Consider the following 17,724-nt stretch of genomic DNA (forward strand, 5'->3'; position numbering starts at 1 on the left):
TATCCGGTCATGTTTCCCATCGTGTTCCATCAGCTTCCTTTCATGACACTTTTTAATGGTTTTTAGGGAACTGAGGAGACTAAAAGCTGCAGTTTTTCAGAGGAATCTGGGTCCCTTCTGGCTGAAAACAAGATTTCAGCTGCTCGACAGTCCGTGTTTGTTGTTGTCTGGTTCTCCTCGTCATGATGCTCTGTACATGTTCAACAGGAGACAGATGTGGACAGATGTGGACTGCAGGCAGGCCGGTCAAATGTGGCTTCATACACACAGATGAGGTCTGAGGAGACGGAAAAGACGTCACCTAATAAATGTATTTTATTTCTACAGCCCTTTACAGACAATCCTTACGGTGTACCAAAGTGCTTTACAGCAGGTTATAAATAAAGAGAAGAATAAGTAGAAACAAGTAAAGAACAGTGAAAGCAATAAAATACAACAAAATCGAATAAGATAAAAGTGTCATCATACTACTGGGTATTAAAAGCCATCCTAAATAAGTAGGTTTTTAGCCTAGATGTGAAGAGGCCCAGGTCAGAAATAAGACGCAGCTGGACGGGGAGCTTATTCCAGAGCCTGGGGGCAGCTTTGGGAAAAGGCTCGCTCACCCCAGGGTTTGTGTTCTGACCTGGGCACTTCCAGCAGAAACTGATCTGTTGACCTCAGAGCTCTACCAGGACTGTTAAAAGCTCAGATAAATACGATGGGGCGAGGCCGTTAAGAGCTTTAAAAACAAACATTAAAAGTTTAAAATCAGTTCTATAAAGGACAGGAAGCCAATGGAGGGAGTTAAGAACAGGAGTGATGTGCACACGTCTGTTGGTGTTGGTTAAAAGACGGGCAGCAGCGTTCTGCACCAGCTGAAGGCCACTGAGAGAAGACTGGGAGACATAAAGACATAAAAAAAAATGATAAATTGAAAAAAATATAAAAAAATATATATATAAAATAAGTTAAAAAAAATAAAATATAAAAAAATTAAATTAAATTAAACATAAAAACATACTGGGAAACATAAAGCGCATTGCAATAGTCCAACCTTGAACTTATCAGGGCATGGATGGCTTTCTCAAGGTTATGACCACTTAAATACATTTTAACTTTGGCCAAGAGACGCAGCTGGAAAAAACTAGTCCTGACGACATTGTTCATTTGTTTGTCCGACCTCAGATCAAAGGTCAAAGGTCACTCCCAGATTTCTGAAGGTTGAACTGAGCTTTGAAGACAAGGTGCCAAAGCCGGCCGTCACAGTGTCCCCAAACACAATGCATTCAGTTTTTTCATTTAAATGAAGAAAGTGTTGGTCCGACCACTGCTTAATATCAGCAATGCAATTAAACAAAGAACATTGTGCACTGTTACTGTTTGGCTTCAATGGTAGATAAATGTGTAAATCGTCTGCATAATAGTGGAAAGAAAGACCAAAGTTCCTTGTGGTCTTGGACTGAGAAGTATTTATTCATTTATTTATCTTAATAATGATTCTCTGACAGAGTTTGGCACATAGTGATGAACCACCTTTTATTCCCGTCACCAATAATTCTGATTACCTGAGATTTATAAACTTTTCTGTCTTTCTATCCCCTGAAACAATGTTTTTAAGCTGTTTATATTTCCTAAATACTATAAAGTTGTTCTGTGAAAAGGTGGATTTTCTTACCAAACTCAGAAGAGCACAGACAATTGTAGAGTTATTGACTTTCTCACCTGATCTGCGAGCTGACGGACGCAGCCCAGTCGCCGTGTGCTTCCCTTTAAAGTCTGGATCCGTGGTGTTCAATAGTGAATCGATCACACAGAAAGGATTCTGCTGTGATTAATTGACTGCTTCGCCGATCTCGCCGGCTCCTCTGTGTGTGGTTGAGCAGCAAAGGGATGGATTGGGGGCCTCTCTTTCATCTGTGTCTGCTTCTGTGTGCGTCCAGGCGGGAGCCGTGAAGGACTACATTAAGATGATGCTGGAGGCAGAGCAGCTGAAGTTCCTGGTGTTCGCCCACCACCTCACCATGCTGCAGGCCTGCACCGAAGCCGCCATCGAGGCCAAGGTAAACCTCAGGCAACTGCCACTTCCAAAAATCTATCATGAAATGGTTAGGGCTGGGCGAGTTAACTCGTTATTATCGTGTTAAAGGGATAGTTCGCCTCTTTTGACATGAAGCTGTATGACATCCCATATTAGCAATATCATTTATGAACATTTTCATGGCCCCTCATTTCAAGCTTCTGAACAAAAAAAATAGCACTTGAACACATCGCAAACACGACTTCCATCGAACTAATTTAATTACCTCTTATTAGCCTTAAAGGGATAGTACGCGATACGAAGGGAGAGAAAATAGGGCCAAGCGATTGTGAGGTCTGACTTTTTCCTGGAGAACGATTTTGTGATGCAAATGTATTACTCTTTTGAACGCATATTGTTTTGAGAAGCAAAACGCTTTATTTTTTAAACCCCAGCCAACTAGCCGGACTACCTTCATCAACACCAAAACGAGGCTGGAACTCGGCTCACAGGACGCAGCAGGGGGTAAGAAAATGTTCATAAATGATATTGCTAATATGGGATGTCATACAGCTTCATGTCAAGAGGCGAACTATCCCTTTAACGCAGGTTTTTTTTTTTTTTTTTAAATATATTTTTTATTGAGCTTTAAGGACATAATATATAAGTACACATACAATGCTCATTTTTATACTTATATATATACTTACATTGACTAACACCCCCCCCCCCCCCCCCCCGGAACATGTTGGACACCACTCCAATTTAATTTTAAAAGAATAAGAAAAGGAGATAATAATAATTAAAACTAATCACAGTCGAGAGAGAAGAAAAAAAAAAAAAAAAAAAAAAAAAAAAAAAAAAAGTATGCATACATCCATATGTATACAATATTACAATAAGAGCTATGCACCAAACACGATCTGATCCATATGAAATTAATCACAATCACAACACAAATGCCTGGTGGCCGCTAAGTGTTTAACAAGTGGGCAGAGTTTTAAGTTTACCAAGATACTTTAATACCGGATCCCAAACAGAAAAGAATTTGCCCCTGGACCCTCTGAGAGCATATTTTATTTTTTCCAATTGTATAAATTGTGCTAGGTCACTAAACCATAAGGACACTTTGGGTGTATTTTTCGCCTTCCAGTGCAATAATATTCTTCTACGTGCAAGCAACGTTGTGAAAGCAATTATATTTTTATAACATTTCTTTAATGATGCATACCTTCTATCCGTGATACCAAATATGACCATAGCTGCGTTGGGTTGAATGTCAATATTCAGTGCTTCTGACAACGTTTTAAAAATAGTAGACCAATAGTTTGCCAAGGCTGGACAGGACCAAAACATGTGCGTTAAATCAGCAGGAGTGTTCCGACACCAGTCACAACCTGCATCAGTGTTTGGAAATATTTTGGCCAGTCTTGCCTTGGAGTAGTGGATACGATGTAGAACCTTGAACTGTATGATGTTTAGTTTAGCACAGGAAGAACTATCGTTCACTCTTAAAAGGGCGCTCTCCCACACCTCCTCTCCGAAGTCCTCCCCCAGCTCATCCACCCAGTCTGCTTTAATTTTTGCCAGTGTTATTTTTTTAAAGGAAGCTATACAATCATTAATTCTTGAGATGAGTCCTTTAGGGCTAAAGGGAGATTCCAACAGATCATCTAGACCAGAAGATGGTGTTATGCATGGAAAATCGGGATCGTGACGTTGAATGAAGTGGCGGACTTGGAAATATCGAAACAGGCTAGACCGAGGAAGGTCAAATTTACGCATCAGATCATCAAAGCTTGCAAAAGTAGAGTCTATGTACATATCCTTAAAATTATAAATGCCTCGTCTCTTCCAAAGACTAAATTCAGAGTCTAACCTGGCTGGAGGGAAGAGGTGATTATTGTGGATGGGACTTAGATGAAGAAGGTGCTTGAACCCAAAGTGACGTCTAAGTTGAACCCATATTTTAAGGGTGTTTATGACTATAGGATTATTAGTGTGTTGTGAAACAGAGAGGGGAAGGCAGGAGGTGATCAGGGCTCTAAGAGAGGTGGAGGTACAGGACGCAGCCTCAAGGAGACACCATAACGCAGGTTTTATTTAAAAGAAAAACTAAATAATATTTTTTTTTTTTTTTAATGGGGGGGCTTTTGTGCCTTTTATTGGATAGGAAAGTTCAAAGAGACAGGAAGCAGGGGGCAGAGAGAGGGGGAACGACACGCAGCACAGGGCCGTTCGATACGGGACTCGCCAGCTGCAGCGAGGACTATAGCCTCTTGTACATGGGGCGCCTGCTCAACCCACTACGCCACGGACCACCCCTGTTTTATTATTTATTTTATTATTGTAAAAGTCTGTTGCTCACAGGCTTTTATTTTGTAAAAGTCTGTTGCTGTCTGCTGTGGAACCAGAAAAGAAAGTAATCGGTGGATCCACCAAACCTGGAGAAGGGTACGGAACTTTTACTCGGCCATTTTCATTTTAAAGTTCTTCCAGACGGCGGAGTCGACAGAACCAAAGTCATCTGTAAACACTGCCAAGTTGAATTGTCTTCTCAGCGTAGTAGTTCCAGTCTAAAATATCACTTAAAGGCAAAACACACAACTGATAGGAGCAAGTCATTCAAGGAAACAGACAGTGGAGCGAGGCTTCTACATAAAAACTACAGAAACATGCTGATGTTAAAGTGTGTTTGCACAACAAATGTTATGGCACTTTCATTCATATGGCAGCACATTTAAAATAAAACTAAATGCTAAAAGCTATACACTACTTTTGAATAAATTTTTTGGATTTTGCGTACAAATGCGATAAATCGTGATTAATCAGGGAAATCATGTGATTAATTAGATTAAAAAATTTTAATCGTTGCCCAGCCCTAAAAATGGTAAAAAGGTACTTGGTATAGCCCAGGATACATACGTAGATGCATTGATAGGTTGAAATGGGTATTTTGTGTATCATTGTTCTCCAAAAAATAACAATCGTCGAAAGGAATGAATGAAAGCCTCACATCGCCCTGACAATCACATCCATGATGAGGCTCCCACACTAAATTGTAGGCGTGCCTCTTTAATCAAGAGGGTATTGTGCTTCCAGCAGCTCTGCCAGAAGAGGCTTGTTGTGCCTCAGCTGCTGGTTTCTGCAGGGAAGTGTGTACGTCCCGCTCCAGGATGGGGTTGAGTTTGAAGGAGAAATATTCAAAATATTCTTTTATGAACTCTTAAACTTATATTAGAGCCAATTGTCTGTTTTTGATTTTGAAATAATGTAAAGGTCTTCATATCAATGTTGTTTAATTTATTCAATTATTGAGACATACATCTGACTCTAGAACACTTTGGTATCCAGAGGAGTTCATGGTGGACTCAGTGACTGCAAGGTGCCCAGGTCCTGTGGCTGCAGAACCAGCCCAGATCATCAGCCCTCCACCACCGTGCTTGACAGCTGGTGTGAGGTGTTTATGCTGATATGCTGTGTTTGGTTTCCTCCAAACGTGCTGCTGTGCATTATGAGCAAACATCTCCACTTTGGTCTGGTCTGTCCAAAGGACATTGTTCCAGAAGTCTTTTGGTTTGTTCAGATGCAGCTTTGCAAACCTAAGCTGTGCTGCCATGTTCTTTTTAGAGAGAAGAGGCTTTCTCCTGCAGCCCTTCCAAACAAGCCATACTTGTTCACTCTGTTTCTAACTGTGCTGTCATGAACTTTAACCTTTAACATGCTAACTGAGGCCTGCAGAGTCTGAGATGTAGCTCTTGGGTTTCTGACCTTGGGGTGACCTTTAACCTTTAACATGCTAACTGAGGCCTGCAGAGTCTGAGATGTAGCTCTTGGGTTTCTGACCTTGGGGTGACCTTTAACCTTTAACATGCTGACTGAGGCCTGCAGAGTCTGAGATGTAGCTCTTGGGTTTCTGACCTTGGGGTGACCTTGCTGGGACGTCCACTCCTGGGAAGATTGACAGCTGTCCTGTGAATAATATTTCTCTCTGTAGAACGATGGACTCCAGATAGTTTGGAAACGGCCTTATAACCCTTCCCAGATTGATGGGCAGCAACAGCTGCTGATGTCTTTCCTCCTTGGCATCGGGTTCACACACACCTGAATGCTCCAGAGGTGCTCACACTTACTAATGACCAATTAGTTAAGTTAATTTGATTAGTAACACCTGGCTGCTACTTCATTCCTGTGGATGCAGTAAGGAAGGACTCACTTTTTTGATTAAATCTTTGTTGAATTGATAATGACATGGTGTAATGATATGGAAAGCACTAGAATTGTTGGTGTACTGTTCTTTTTCCACATCAGTAAGAAACAAACCAGTTCAGTGTGATAAAACTGTAACCATTCCTTTTTTTTTTTTTCATATATTCATAGTTTCAAAGCGTTTCTCAGCAGGAAATCAGTCATAAATAACTGATTGTTTTTTATGAAACCATCACAAAGTGGTTTAAAATTAGATAATGATGTCTAATTTTGCCACATATGTTCATTCTCGTCATTTACATTAGATATTTTCAAATTTGCTTCCAGGTCTTCCACTGCCTATTAAAGGTAACAGAGTAATAAGAAATGTGCAGACTGACTTGATATTTCACTCCAGCTCTTGCTCGCGCTCCAGAGCTAATTGGCCCCACGTTTTAGTTTCACACTTTCATCCACAGTCCTGCAGCGTTCATAAGTCAAATCCCAGTCATAGTCGCGATTAACTTCGACAGACTAATGATGTCTGGTCTCACAAGTTGAGCTTGTACTTACAGCAGATGTTAGCCGTCATGAATTATTGAATCTTCTGCTTCCAGGTCAGGTGTACAGTTTAATACAGGTGAAGCATTGGAATAATTATGTAGGTCTTATCTAATAATCTCCAAAACTGTTAGCTAGCTTTAGCAAACGGTTGCTAGTTACTGTAACAAACGGTATGCAACTGGCATTCCGACATCCCGTCACTCAGACATGACGCCACTGCGACATCCCGCCATACCGGCAGTTTGGTACCACCATTCCGACACTTTGATACCACAAGATTTGATCTTTTTTTGCATCTTAACTCCCACGTTAACATAGGCTACACATTGCATTTGCTGGTTTTCTGGTGCTGTGCTGTCTTTGCGATGCGCATCTCCGCTTCTTGGCTTCATTGCTGGAGGACCGTATAATATAGGCCTGGCCTATCTACATCATGTCAGCGACGAGGCATTGCATTGGGAAGTGGAGAATCTCAGCTGTCCGTCAGTAGCCTATATAACACTTGCATGTAGGCTATTCTGAAGAATGAATGGAGAAATCGATCTTCATATTTCTAGGCCTATTAGCCTACTATTAGGCCTACTGTAGCTCAGTGCGTTGATGTGTCTTTGAATGTCGGGAATCATTTAATTAGCAACATAAACACACTGAATAGGCACAGCAACCACACTAGTGAAAACTTATTCATGTAGAGAAAACCCCCACTTGACACGGCACGCAAACTTGGTCACACCTTTGGCACAGCAAACGTAAAGCTACAAGTAATGGTGTAGCCTATTCTCCCGACTCAGGCTGGCCCAGTTAAAGGTGCGGCACTCACCAAAGGAAACAAATAAAGAAACAAAAAGACAGAATGGAGAACTCTCACTCTCACTTCTCAACTTAAAGCGCGTGAACAGACACACATGTTCCAGGTTCAGGTAGGCCTAGGTCTCTCTCTCTCTCTCTCTCTCTCTCTCTCTCTCTCTCTCTCTCTCTCTCTCGTGCGTTTCCAGCTGGTGGCCTATTATTTGACGCACGACGAGCTGTCCACGCATGTGGTGCTGAAATCACGGTGCGGTTGAAGTTTATCTGCCAGTGAACCCAAGTGTCCATTGTCCTGATAAAGATATAGCCTACCAGCTGTTGTGAGGCTTCACTTTGACAGCATTCTCAGTGGTTTAAAGGCAGGGTAGGGGATCTTTTTGTGGAACATTTTTTTACATATTGCTTGAAATACTCTTCACACCCCCATTGCAACCAATTAATTAAAAGTTTTGACACAAATATGAAAAGTTTTAGTGGCCTCTAGAACGTACAATCTAGGAAAAACAGTATCCAATCATTGTGAACGGACCGTTCACAATGATTGGATACTGATGCCGTCTATCAAACTGCAACCTGCCCCTCCCTCCCCCTCCTTCCCCCTGTGCGCGTACCCTGCTCCGTGAACGAAGCTTGGCAGGAAGCTAAACTAGAGCCAGCTTGGCTAGCACCTAGCATTATTAAACGTATAGTTAGCATAAACTAAATACTAAATACGGCAACGATCGATGCTTGCTGTCAGAACAGCGCTCGTGCACCTTCGTGCTCGTGCGCGTTCATGTACTCTAGAGGCGTGGCTTCAGGGGAAAAGTGAAGAAAAGGGTTGGGACTTTTTACCGGTGTATTTTTAAAATGCAGCTTCGCTGGACTCAAAATCCAGGATCTCCTACCCTACCTTTAAGGTAAAATAAATTGAGGCAATTTTCACAAAAACAAATAGCATCCGTTTTACACTGCCAAATGAAATATTGGCTACACAATGAGCCCCTCGTCAGCCCTCATCATCAGTAAATTTCTGAGTGGGTGCGATCAGTCTTGCTTGACTTGCGTGTTGGAATGTCTCTCTCTCGGGCATTTGTAGCTGGTGCAGCCCTATTATTGCATGGCGAGCTGTCCACGCGTGTGGTGCTGAAATCGCGTGTCGGAATGGTGGTATGTTGAAAAGAAAAAATCATACCGCCATTCCGACAAAAGAAAAAATGAAATTCGGAATGACGGGACGTTTCATTTCTTAAAAAAATGTCACCATTCCGACAATTGAACGTCAATGTCGTAATGTCGGTAAGTCGGAATGGCAGCATGTACCCGTAACAAACCACAAAAACAAACAAACAATTTATTTAATTTTGACTGGATGCATGTCAGAATAAAACATAAGTCCAATATTGAGTCTTCTTTTAGCTCTGCTTTGTTCTCCTTCAACCTTTTTGGGAAATATCTGGCATATTTAGGAGCTCCAAACCACACTTTTTCTGTTAGCTAGCGGGCTAGCTAGCAGGCTAGCTAAGGGGTTAGCTAGCGCTAGGCAGATTTCACTCAGAGGGTTTATCAAAGCTTCTGTTTTTGTAATAGCTGGCTGGGGGGGGGAATTATATAAGCAGTTTATACTGAGTCTGTATTTAAATGTAAGTGATTGGAACAACTGTTGTAATTTTTGGAAAAAACTGTTATTATTGTTTATAACCATTCATCTATTGTTAATAATGCAGCTTTGATACACAAAATGTTTAAAGCTGCGCTCTGAATGAAATGCATATGTTTTGTAGTTACTTCAGCATGGTGCAACTGCCTTGTTTTAGGAACTGAATATCAAATTCAGCGTCTCACCTCTTTTCTGACAGGCTGTTTACAGAGCTAATTGGCTCCACGTTTTAGTTTCACACTTTCATCCACAGTCCTGCAGTATTCATAAGTCAAATCCCAGTCATAGTCGCGATTAACTTCGACAGACTAATGATGTCTGGTCTCACAAGTTGAGCTTGTACTTACAGCAGATGTTAGCCGCCATGAATTATTGAATCTTCTGCTTCCAGGTCAGGCGTACAGTTTAATGCAGGTGAAGCATTAGAATAATTATGTAGGTCTTATCTAATAATCTCCAATTCTTTAAGAAATCTCTTTTTTTTTTTTTTTCTCTGGCAGAAAGTAAACTTTGCTGCCACAGCCTGTGCCTCAAGTTTTTCCTCTACTCATTACAAGCGAATGATTTCTCTTCGTTTGGTGCCGGCAACCTGTGAAACAGTTCAGGAGTGTCTGTGTTTGTGTGTGTGTTGCTGGGGTCGAGAAGTTGTCGTGTGAATGCAAGGTGGCGGGGTGACGTGTGATAACACATCCTTCCTTGAGACGCTCGCGATCACCAATTAACAGAGATGAGCTAAAAAAAGGAACGACAAGCAACGCAGTGTGGTGAGAAGCTTGGCAGAGAGAAGTGACTGTGTTCCAATCACTGTTTCTCTGCTGCACACCTTCCTGTGTCTCACCTGGGGTCAAATTGCCTTCAAGTTTTTTTTTTATAAGATTCTGAATGTGTTAAACGAATATATTTAGTCACTGAATCAATAGGTAAACATCTATTAAAGTATCAGATTGGTTTGTGAATGCTTTATGGTCTCATGATGTTGTTTAAACCGCCAAAAACTCAGTAAACACTCTTTATATTGTCAGGAATAGTGGAACAGATCTGTGTTCTTCTTCACATTCATGCAGTCATAGTTGCATTCACATGGGGGAGCGGCCGCTGTGTCGCTCTGCAGGACTGATGGACCAAAATCAAAAGTGTGCAGTCGTCACACTGCATTAGCAGCTCGGTGAATGTCAAGTTCAAGTTCACTTTTAATGGATGTGCAGCCGCTGCCGTCTTTGTTTGGTTTTACAGTGCCACAAAATATTGTGTTATTTGCGGTGTTCTCATTTTATTTGCAATGCCTAATTCATTGTTGCTGCCTGGTTTTCTATGGCGGACCCATTTACTCATTTCTTTCTGAAATATCTTCAGTATAAAATAAAGGTTAATGAAATTCTACTCTCCTTTATTGTCCCACCACATATCTGTAGCAGCTTTTTAGAGGTGGACAATACCGTCCCTTTTTTAAAGTATGAACCTCAATCCCATTGAGTAGAAGGTGCAGACGGCCATATTTACCCAATTTCATCCAGTTATTATGTATGTATTTGTACATAAAGGACAACCTCAAACACATGAAAACTTTCATTCAGTCATCCAGACACATCCCGCTTTTATTCAGGACACAGCAGTTTTGTTTTAGCCTTGTTTGATATGACTCATAGCTTCTCCAAGCTAATGATAACAGGTGTTGCTGCTTAACTGAGTTACTGGTTTGGCCCCTGTTTGATTACACAACTACAACAGACTGTTTTCATATGTAAAAGAGAAAACTTGAAGTTGAGCTGAAAGAGCACTCACTCACACACCTCCTAAAGCTAGCAACTGTTAGCTAACTTTAGTAAACGGTTGCTAGTTGCTGTAACAAACCACAAAAACAAACAATTTATTTAATTTTGACTGTATGTATGTTAGGATAAAACATATATAAGTCCAATTTTGAGTCTTCTTTTAGCTCTGTTTTGTTCTCCTTAAACTTTTTTGGGAAATATCTGGCATATTTAGTAGCCCCAAACCACACTTTTTCTGTAAGTTAGCGGGTTAGCTATGGGGTTAGCAAGGGCTAGGCAGATTTCACTCAGAGGGTTTATCAAGGCTTCTGTTTTTGTAATAGCTGGCTGGTGTAAGCAGTTTATACGGAGAGTCTGTGTTTAAATGTAAGTGATTGGAACAGCTGTTGTAATTTTTGGAAAAAACTGTTATTATTGTTAATAACCATTCATCTATTGTTAATAATGCAGCTTTGATACACAAAATGTTTAAAGCTGCGCTCTGAATGAAATGCATATGTTTTGTAGTTACTTCAGCATGCTGCAACTGCCTTGTTTTAGGAACTGAATATCAAATGGCGTCTCGCCTCTTTTCTGACAGGCTGGTTACATCAGAATTGACGGCAGCGTGCCGTCGTCGGAAAGAATCCAGTTGGTCCATAAATTCCAGAATGACCCAGAAATCCGAGTGGCCGTCCTGAGCATCCAAGCAGCTGGACAGGTACCGACATACTGCATCACTAACATTCAGGCATACGGGACAAACGATTAGCTACCAACAGCTCCAGTGTGCTGTTGGTGTCAGTCTGTGCAACTCTACTGGTGGTATTAGAAATAAATGACACGTCACAATTAGGATGTAAATGTATTTTATTTCTACAGCCCTTTACAAACAATCCTTACGATGTACCAATGTGCTTTACAGCAGGTAATAAATAAAGTAAAAACAAATAAAAGAACAGTGAAAGCAATAAAATACAACAAAATCAAATAAGATAAAAGTGTCATCATACTACTGGGTATTAAAAGCCATCCTAAATAAGTAGGTTTTTAGCCTAGATGTGAAGAGGCCCAGGTCAGAAATAAGACGCAGCTGGACGGGGAGCTTATTCCAGAGCCTGGGGGCAGCTTTGGGAAAAGGCTCGCTCACCCCAGGGTTTGTGTTCTGACCTGGGCACTTCCAGCAGAAACTGATCTGTTGACCTCAGAGCTCTACCAGGACTGTTAAAAGCTCAGAGAAATATGATAGGGCGAGGCCGTTAAGAGCTTTAAAAACAAACATTAAAAGTTTAAAATCAGTTCTATAAAGGACAGGAAGCCAATGGAGGGAGTTAAGAACAGGAGTGATGTGCACACGTCTGTTGGTGTTGGTTAAAAGACGGGCAGCAGCGTTCTGCACCAGCTGAAGGCCACTGAGAGAAGACTGGGAGACGCCGACATAAGTCTGACCTTCAACTTATCAGGGCATGGATGGCTTTCTCAAGGTCATGACGACTTAAATACATTTTAACTTTGGCCAGGAGACGCAGCTGGAAAAAAGTCCTGATGACATTGTTCATTTGTTTGTCTGACCTCAGATCAAAGGTCAAAGGTCACTCCCAGATTTCTGACGGTTGAACTGAGCTTTGAAGACGAGGTGCCAAAGCCGGCCATCACAGTGTCCCCAAACACAATGCATTCAGTTTATTCATCATTTAAATGAAGACAATTTTGGTTTCATGGATGTTCATGATAAACTTCATGAAACTCACTTTTTTTTATGAGCGACACGTGCTGAAATATAATGTATTCCAGTCAAAAAGAAGTGCTTACGTGGCAATTAAGTGATAATAATATAATAATAGAATTTGGTTATTAAAAAGGACTTCACCAGATTTATATTTCATTGAATGTTGCTTTTTAGGTTGTTGATTTGGGTATTTTGTTGCTCAGATTTGGCTGCTCATGTGCGATTTTTGCCTCCTCTCCAGGGTTTGACCTTCACCGCTGCCAGCCATGTGGTGTTTGCCGAGCTCTACTGGAACCCCGGACACATCAAGCAGGCTGAAGATCGCGCCCACCGCATCGGGCAGACGTCCTCTGTCAACGTGCACTACCTCATTGCCAAGGGCACCTTTGACACTGTCATGTGGTCAATGCTCAACAGGAAGGTACGACATCATGGCAGCACTCTGGGACTAATTTATGCAAAGCTGCTTGAGCATTCAAAGATGTCGGAGTTAATGTGAATGATGCAGTAGTGAGAAAAATATGTGGCTAAAAACTTGTTAGATATTTGGACAGTATTTGCTCAGGTAAAGCTGCAACGACACACTTGTATCCTGACTTAATCTTTTTTTTTTTTCTGTAAACGAGGGCACTGCAAAAAAGGAATTTCCTGCAAGGGATTAATAAAGTGATTCTGATTCAGGAAACTGTCACTGGCAGCACTCTGAACGGCAGGAAGGAATACCTGAAGGCAGATGAGGGTGACAAGGACAAGTGGGAGTTCCTTAACTTTGCCGACGCGTGGACGCCAAGTGAGACGGTGCTGCCCCTTGGGGGGAAAGCAGGAAATGTGCAAGACGACGTGTTCTTCACTCATGTGAGTTGGCAGAAAAGAGTTGATAGGAACCACTTTTAGTAAAGCGTCGTCTCTTTACGATGAACACGTTGTTGCTTGCTTGATTTGATCATTTAGCTCGGTGAAGCCAAGAGAATTGTCATGTTTCCATCTGCTTTTCCATCTGGTTTTTATCCGTTTTCACGCCTTTTATCAGCTGATGATCTCAAGATGCTTAACCGATCGACTGATTTTTCAATTTTACGTCTCATGACAGGATCCCAATAATTACACTGGAAAAAATCTAAGTCTTACCCAGTATATTTGTCTAATTTCTAGTCAAAATATCTCATTACACTTAATAAAACTGCCTACTTGTTAGGCAGTTGTGTCTTACATCAAGTGTAATGAGATACTCAATGAGAAAAATATACTTTGTAAGATTTAGATTTTTTTCGAGTGCAACAAGTACCATTTCAGCCAGATATAGGGACTTGTTTGAAGACAATACATCTGGAATATCTTGTTAAATGAAAAAGTCTCGAAAACAAATTGTTTTGAGTCACATATCATATGAAAAAAGCTTTTTTTTTTTACATTTAAAGAGGTTTTTAAGCTAATTTCAAGATCACTTTTATCTCAAAAGTCCTAAATATCACATCTTATTTCAAGAAATCTTGACAAGCCGATTTTCACTCGTTCCATTGGCAGATTTTTTTTGCTTATTTCAAGCAAAAACGTCTTTTATTTGTTGTTTTTTTTTAACTTATTTTTGGAGGGGCATTTTTTCCAGTGTAAGGAGGGTAATTCGTAAATAAATAAAAAGCTCAAAGGCTCTGATATAACCTCATCTTGAACTAAAAGTGGCATAAACAGAACAGTAAAAGAGAAATCTTTAGTTTCACCTGTAATTAAAATCTGATAATCATTAAAAACCTTCACTTTGTTTCTATTAATTCAACAATAATAGAAACGCTTAAAAAAGAAAGCAGATTACAACCTGAATGTAAGTGTTTGGATTCACGAGGAGAGAAAACTGGCTTCGACTTTCCTTTAATTTCAGACGGGATGAATCCAAGATAACTTTATTGATACAAAGACCGTCACAATATCCGATTCTCGTTCTGATTTCCAGATTGTCAATAAATGTGTGTAAAGGACGAAGGAAGCGAGCCTAAGTTGGACCCCCGTGATCTCAGAAACCATCAAAGTCTTACCAAGTATATTTGTCTCATTTCTAGTCCAAGTATCTCATTACACTTAATATAAGACACAACTGCCTAACAAGCACTATTTCAGCCAGATATAGGGACTTGTTTGAAGACAATACATCTGGAATATCTTGTTAAATGAAAAAGTCTTGAAAACAAATTGTTTTGAGTTGGATTTCAAAGGAAAAGCTTTCTTTTTCATTTGAAGAGGTTTTTAAGCTCAAAAGTCCCAAATATCACATCTTATTTCAAGAAATCTTGACAAGTTGATTTTCACTAGTTCCATTGGCAGAATTTTTTTGCTTATTTCAAGCAAAAACATCTTTTATTTGTTGTTTTTGTACTTATTTTTGGAGGGGCATTTTTTTCCAGTGCTGCTAAATGTTAAATGATGTTATTGTGATCCCTTTGAAGGAGAGAAAAGTCTGATCCACGTTAGTCGTCGTGGAGTTTTCGTTCTTCTTCTCTGCGTTGCCAGGTTACATCCTGATCTGACAAAGCAGCTTTTCCTCCTCTCAAAGTGAAACGACTTCCTCGTGACAGTGAAAACAAAAAGGGAGATTTTTATCATGGCTGCTGTGTTACTTAAGCTGATTTCGCTTAAGCTCTAAACTCTGCAAACTTTAGCAACATTTGAAACATTTTCAGGTGAGAAAGTAGTCGTTTAGATCCCCAACGTGTTGAAAACCTGACAAAATACTGGCTATTTACAATTTTGTTCCGACAAAATCGGCGCTACTACAGCTAGCTCTTCCGGTTATTTTCACAAAATAAAATACCCGTTGCCTTTTATCATAGGGAAAGCCATTACGATACAATTGGTGCTTTTGTTTTGAAAACAGGAAGTGAACCGACCCTCGTTGTAGCTACCTTTGAAACTGCCGTTTTGACAGGAAATGACGATCGGCGACGTCACGTTACGTTGCATCTTGGATAGTTTGAGTATGAGTAGTAACCTCATGATGCATACCCAACATTTCGGTGAATCTAGTATGCGTCCGGGAACTTCTCGCTTACTCAAACTCGCATACTAACTCAAAAAGTTAGTATGAGTAGTAGGAGAAGTATGCGGTTTCTAACACAGTCTAACTGTCCGATAGTGGTTGTGTTTGCATCTGCAGAAATAATCCCCAACATTACTTTGTTTTTTTTTTGTCTTAGTTTGAGAAAGAGAAGCAGCACGACATCCGTTCATTCTTCTCCCCGAGTGCCAGCCAGGAGAAGAAGAGGAAGAGAACGGATGATGAAGAAACTTCTCCCTCCATCTCCTCAGAGACGAGAGCTGACTCTGAAATCAGTGAGGAGAGGAAGGAGTTTCCCGAAGCTTCCGTCACGCCCGACCACGACTTCTCGCCGCAGCTGAAGAGGCTGCGGACGCCTCAGGCCGGCCGGAGCCCAAAGTCTCGACTTGGGGGGAGGCAAAAGTCGACGCCCGGCGGCTCCTTCGTCTCCCTGGTGACCCCACGAAGGCTATCGCAGCCGGATTGGACGTGGAACTGTGGGGCCTGCACCTACTCCAACAGCAGCCTGCTGCCTTACTGTGAGATGTGCGAGTTCCCGCGCTCTTCCGGTAAGAACAACCCCCCCTTTTTTATTTTTTTATTTTTATTTTTTTAAATTAACAATCATCACCTCACTGATTGCAAACTGGATTCCATTTAACCAAAAGGACAAATCTGCCCCCCATCTCCTCGTTTTGGCTTGAACCTTAATCCCATTGAGTAGAAGGTGCAGACGGCCATATTTGCCCAATTTCATCCAGTTATTATGTATGTATTTGTACATAAAGGACAACCTCAAACACATGAAAACTTTCATTCAGTCATCCAGACACATCCCGCTTTTATTCAGGACACAGCAGTTTTGTTTTAGTCTTGTTTGATATGACTCATAGCTTCTCCAAGCTAATGATAACAGATGTTGCTGCTTAACTGAGTTACTGGTTTGGCCCCTGTTTGATTACACAACTACAACAGACTGTTTTCATATGTAAAAGAGAAAACTTGAAGTTGAGCTGAAAGAGCACTCACTCACACACCTCCTAAAGCTAGCAACTGTTAGCTAACTTTAGTAAATGGTTGCCAGTTGCTGTAACAAACCACAAAAACAAACAAACAATTTATTTAATTTTGACTGAATGCATGTCAAAATAAAAAAAAGTCCAATATTGAATCTTATTTTAGCTCTGTTTTGTTCTCCTTCAACCTTTTTGGGAAATATCTGGCATATTTAGTAGCCCCAAACCACACCTTTTCAGTTAGCTAGCGGGCTAGCTATGGGGTTAGCTAGCGCTAGGCAGATTTAACTCAGAGGGTTTATCAAAGCTTCTGCTTTTGTAATAGCTGGCTGGGGGGGAATTATATAAGCAGTTTATATTGAGTCTGTATTTAACTATAATGTGTAATATTTCACGGACAATGAATGTCTCCATGTCGCTCCGCCATTTTAAAACTACGGGATTTGTAGAAGAACATGTCATCAGCTTCGCCCTTTCCGTTTTCAATGTGGAAACGGAAAAGGCGGAGCGACATGGAGACATTCATTGGGGTGTTACACCGTTATGTACATTCGCATGCTGAATATAAAGAATATAAGAACACTGCACTTTTGTGATGGAGGTAATTAATAACGATTGAGGTAATACTTGTGAATGATAAGACTCAAATTTGTTAATAGACAACGTGAAATATTACACATTATAGCTTTAAATGTAAGTGATTAGAACAGCTGTTGTAATTTTTGGAAAAATTGTTATTATTTATAATAGCCATTCATCTATTGTTAATAATGCAGCTTTGATACACAAAATGTTTAAAGCTGCGCTCTGAATGAAATGCATATGTTTTGTAGTTACTTCAGCATGGTGCAACTGCCTTGTTTTAGGAACTGAATATCAAATGGCGTCTCATCTCTTTTCTTTTTCTCTGGTAAGAACAACCCCCCCCTTTCTTTTTTTTTAATTAACAATCATCACCTCACTGATTGCTAACTGGATTCCATTTAACAAAAAAGGCCAAAACTGC

General features: G+C 40.6%; 1 protein-coding gene across 1 annotated transcript in view; it reads left to right on the forward strand.

The window, feature by feature from the left end:
• zranb3 (zinc finger, RAN-binding domain containing 3) overlaps nt 1-17,724 on the forward strand; it is a 148,656-nt gene that overhangs the window by 40,515 nt on the left and 90,417 nt on the right. The window contains exons 9-13 of the mRNA XM_075477837.1: nt 1,923-2,042; nt 11,550-11,669; nt 12,919-13,098; nt 13,359-13,532; nt 15,863-16,271. Coding sequence (XP_075333952.1) covers nt 1,923-2,042; nt 11,550-11,669; nt 12,919-13,098; nt 13,359-13,532; nt 15,863-16,271 — 1,003 coding nt within the window. The remainder of the gene's footprint in view (nt 1-1,922; nt 2,043-11,549; nt 11,670-12,918; nt 13,099-13,358; nt 13,533-15,862; nt 16,272-17,724) is intronic.

The sequence above is a fragment of the Odontesthes bonariensis genome, chromosome 11, assembly GCF_027942865.1.
Source record: "Odontesthes bonariensis isolate fOdoBon6 chromosome 11, fOdoBon6.hap1, whole genome shotgun sequence".
NCBI lineage: Eukaryota > Metazoa > Chordata > Actinopteri > Atheriniformes > Atherinopsidae > Odontesthes > Odontesthes bonariensis.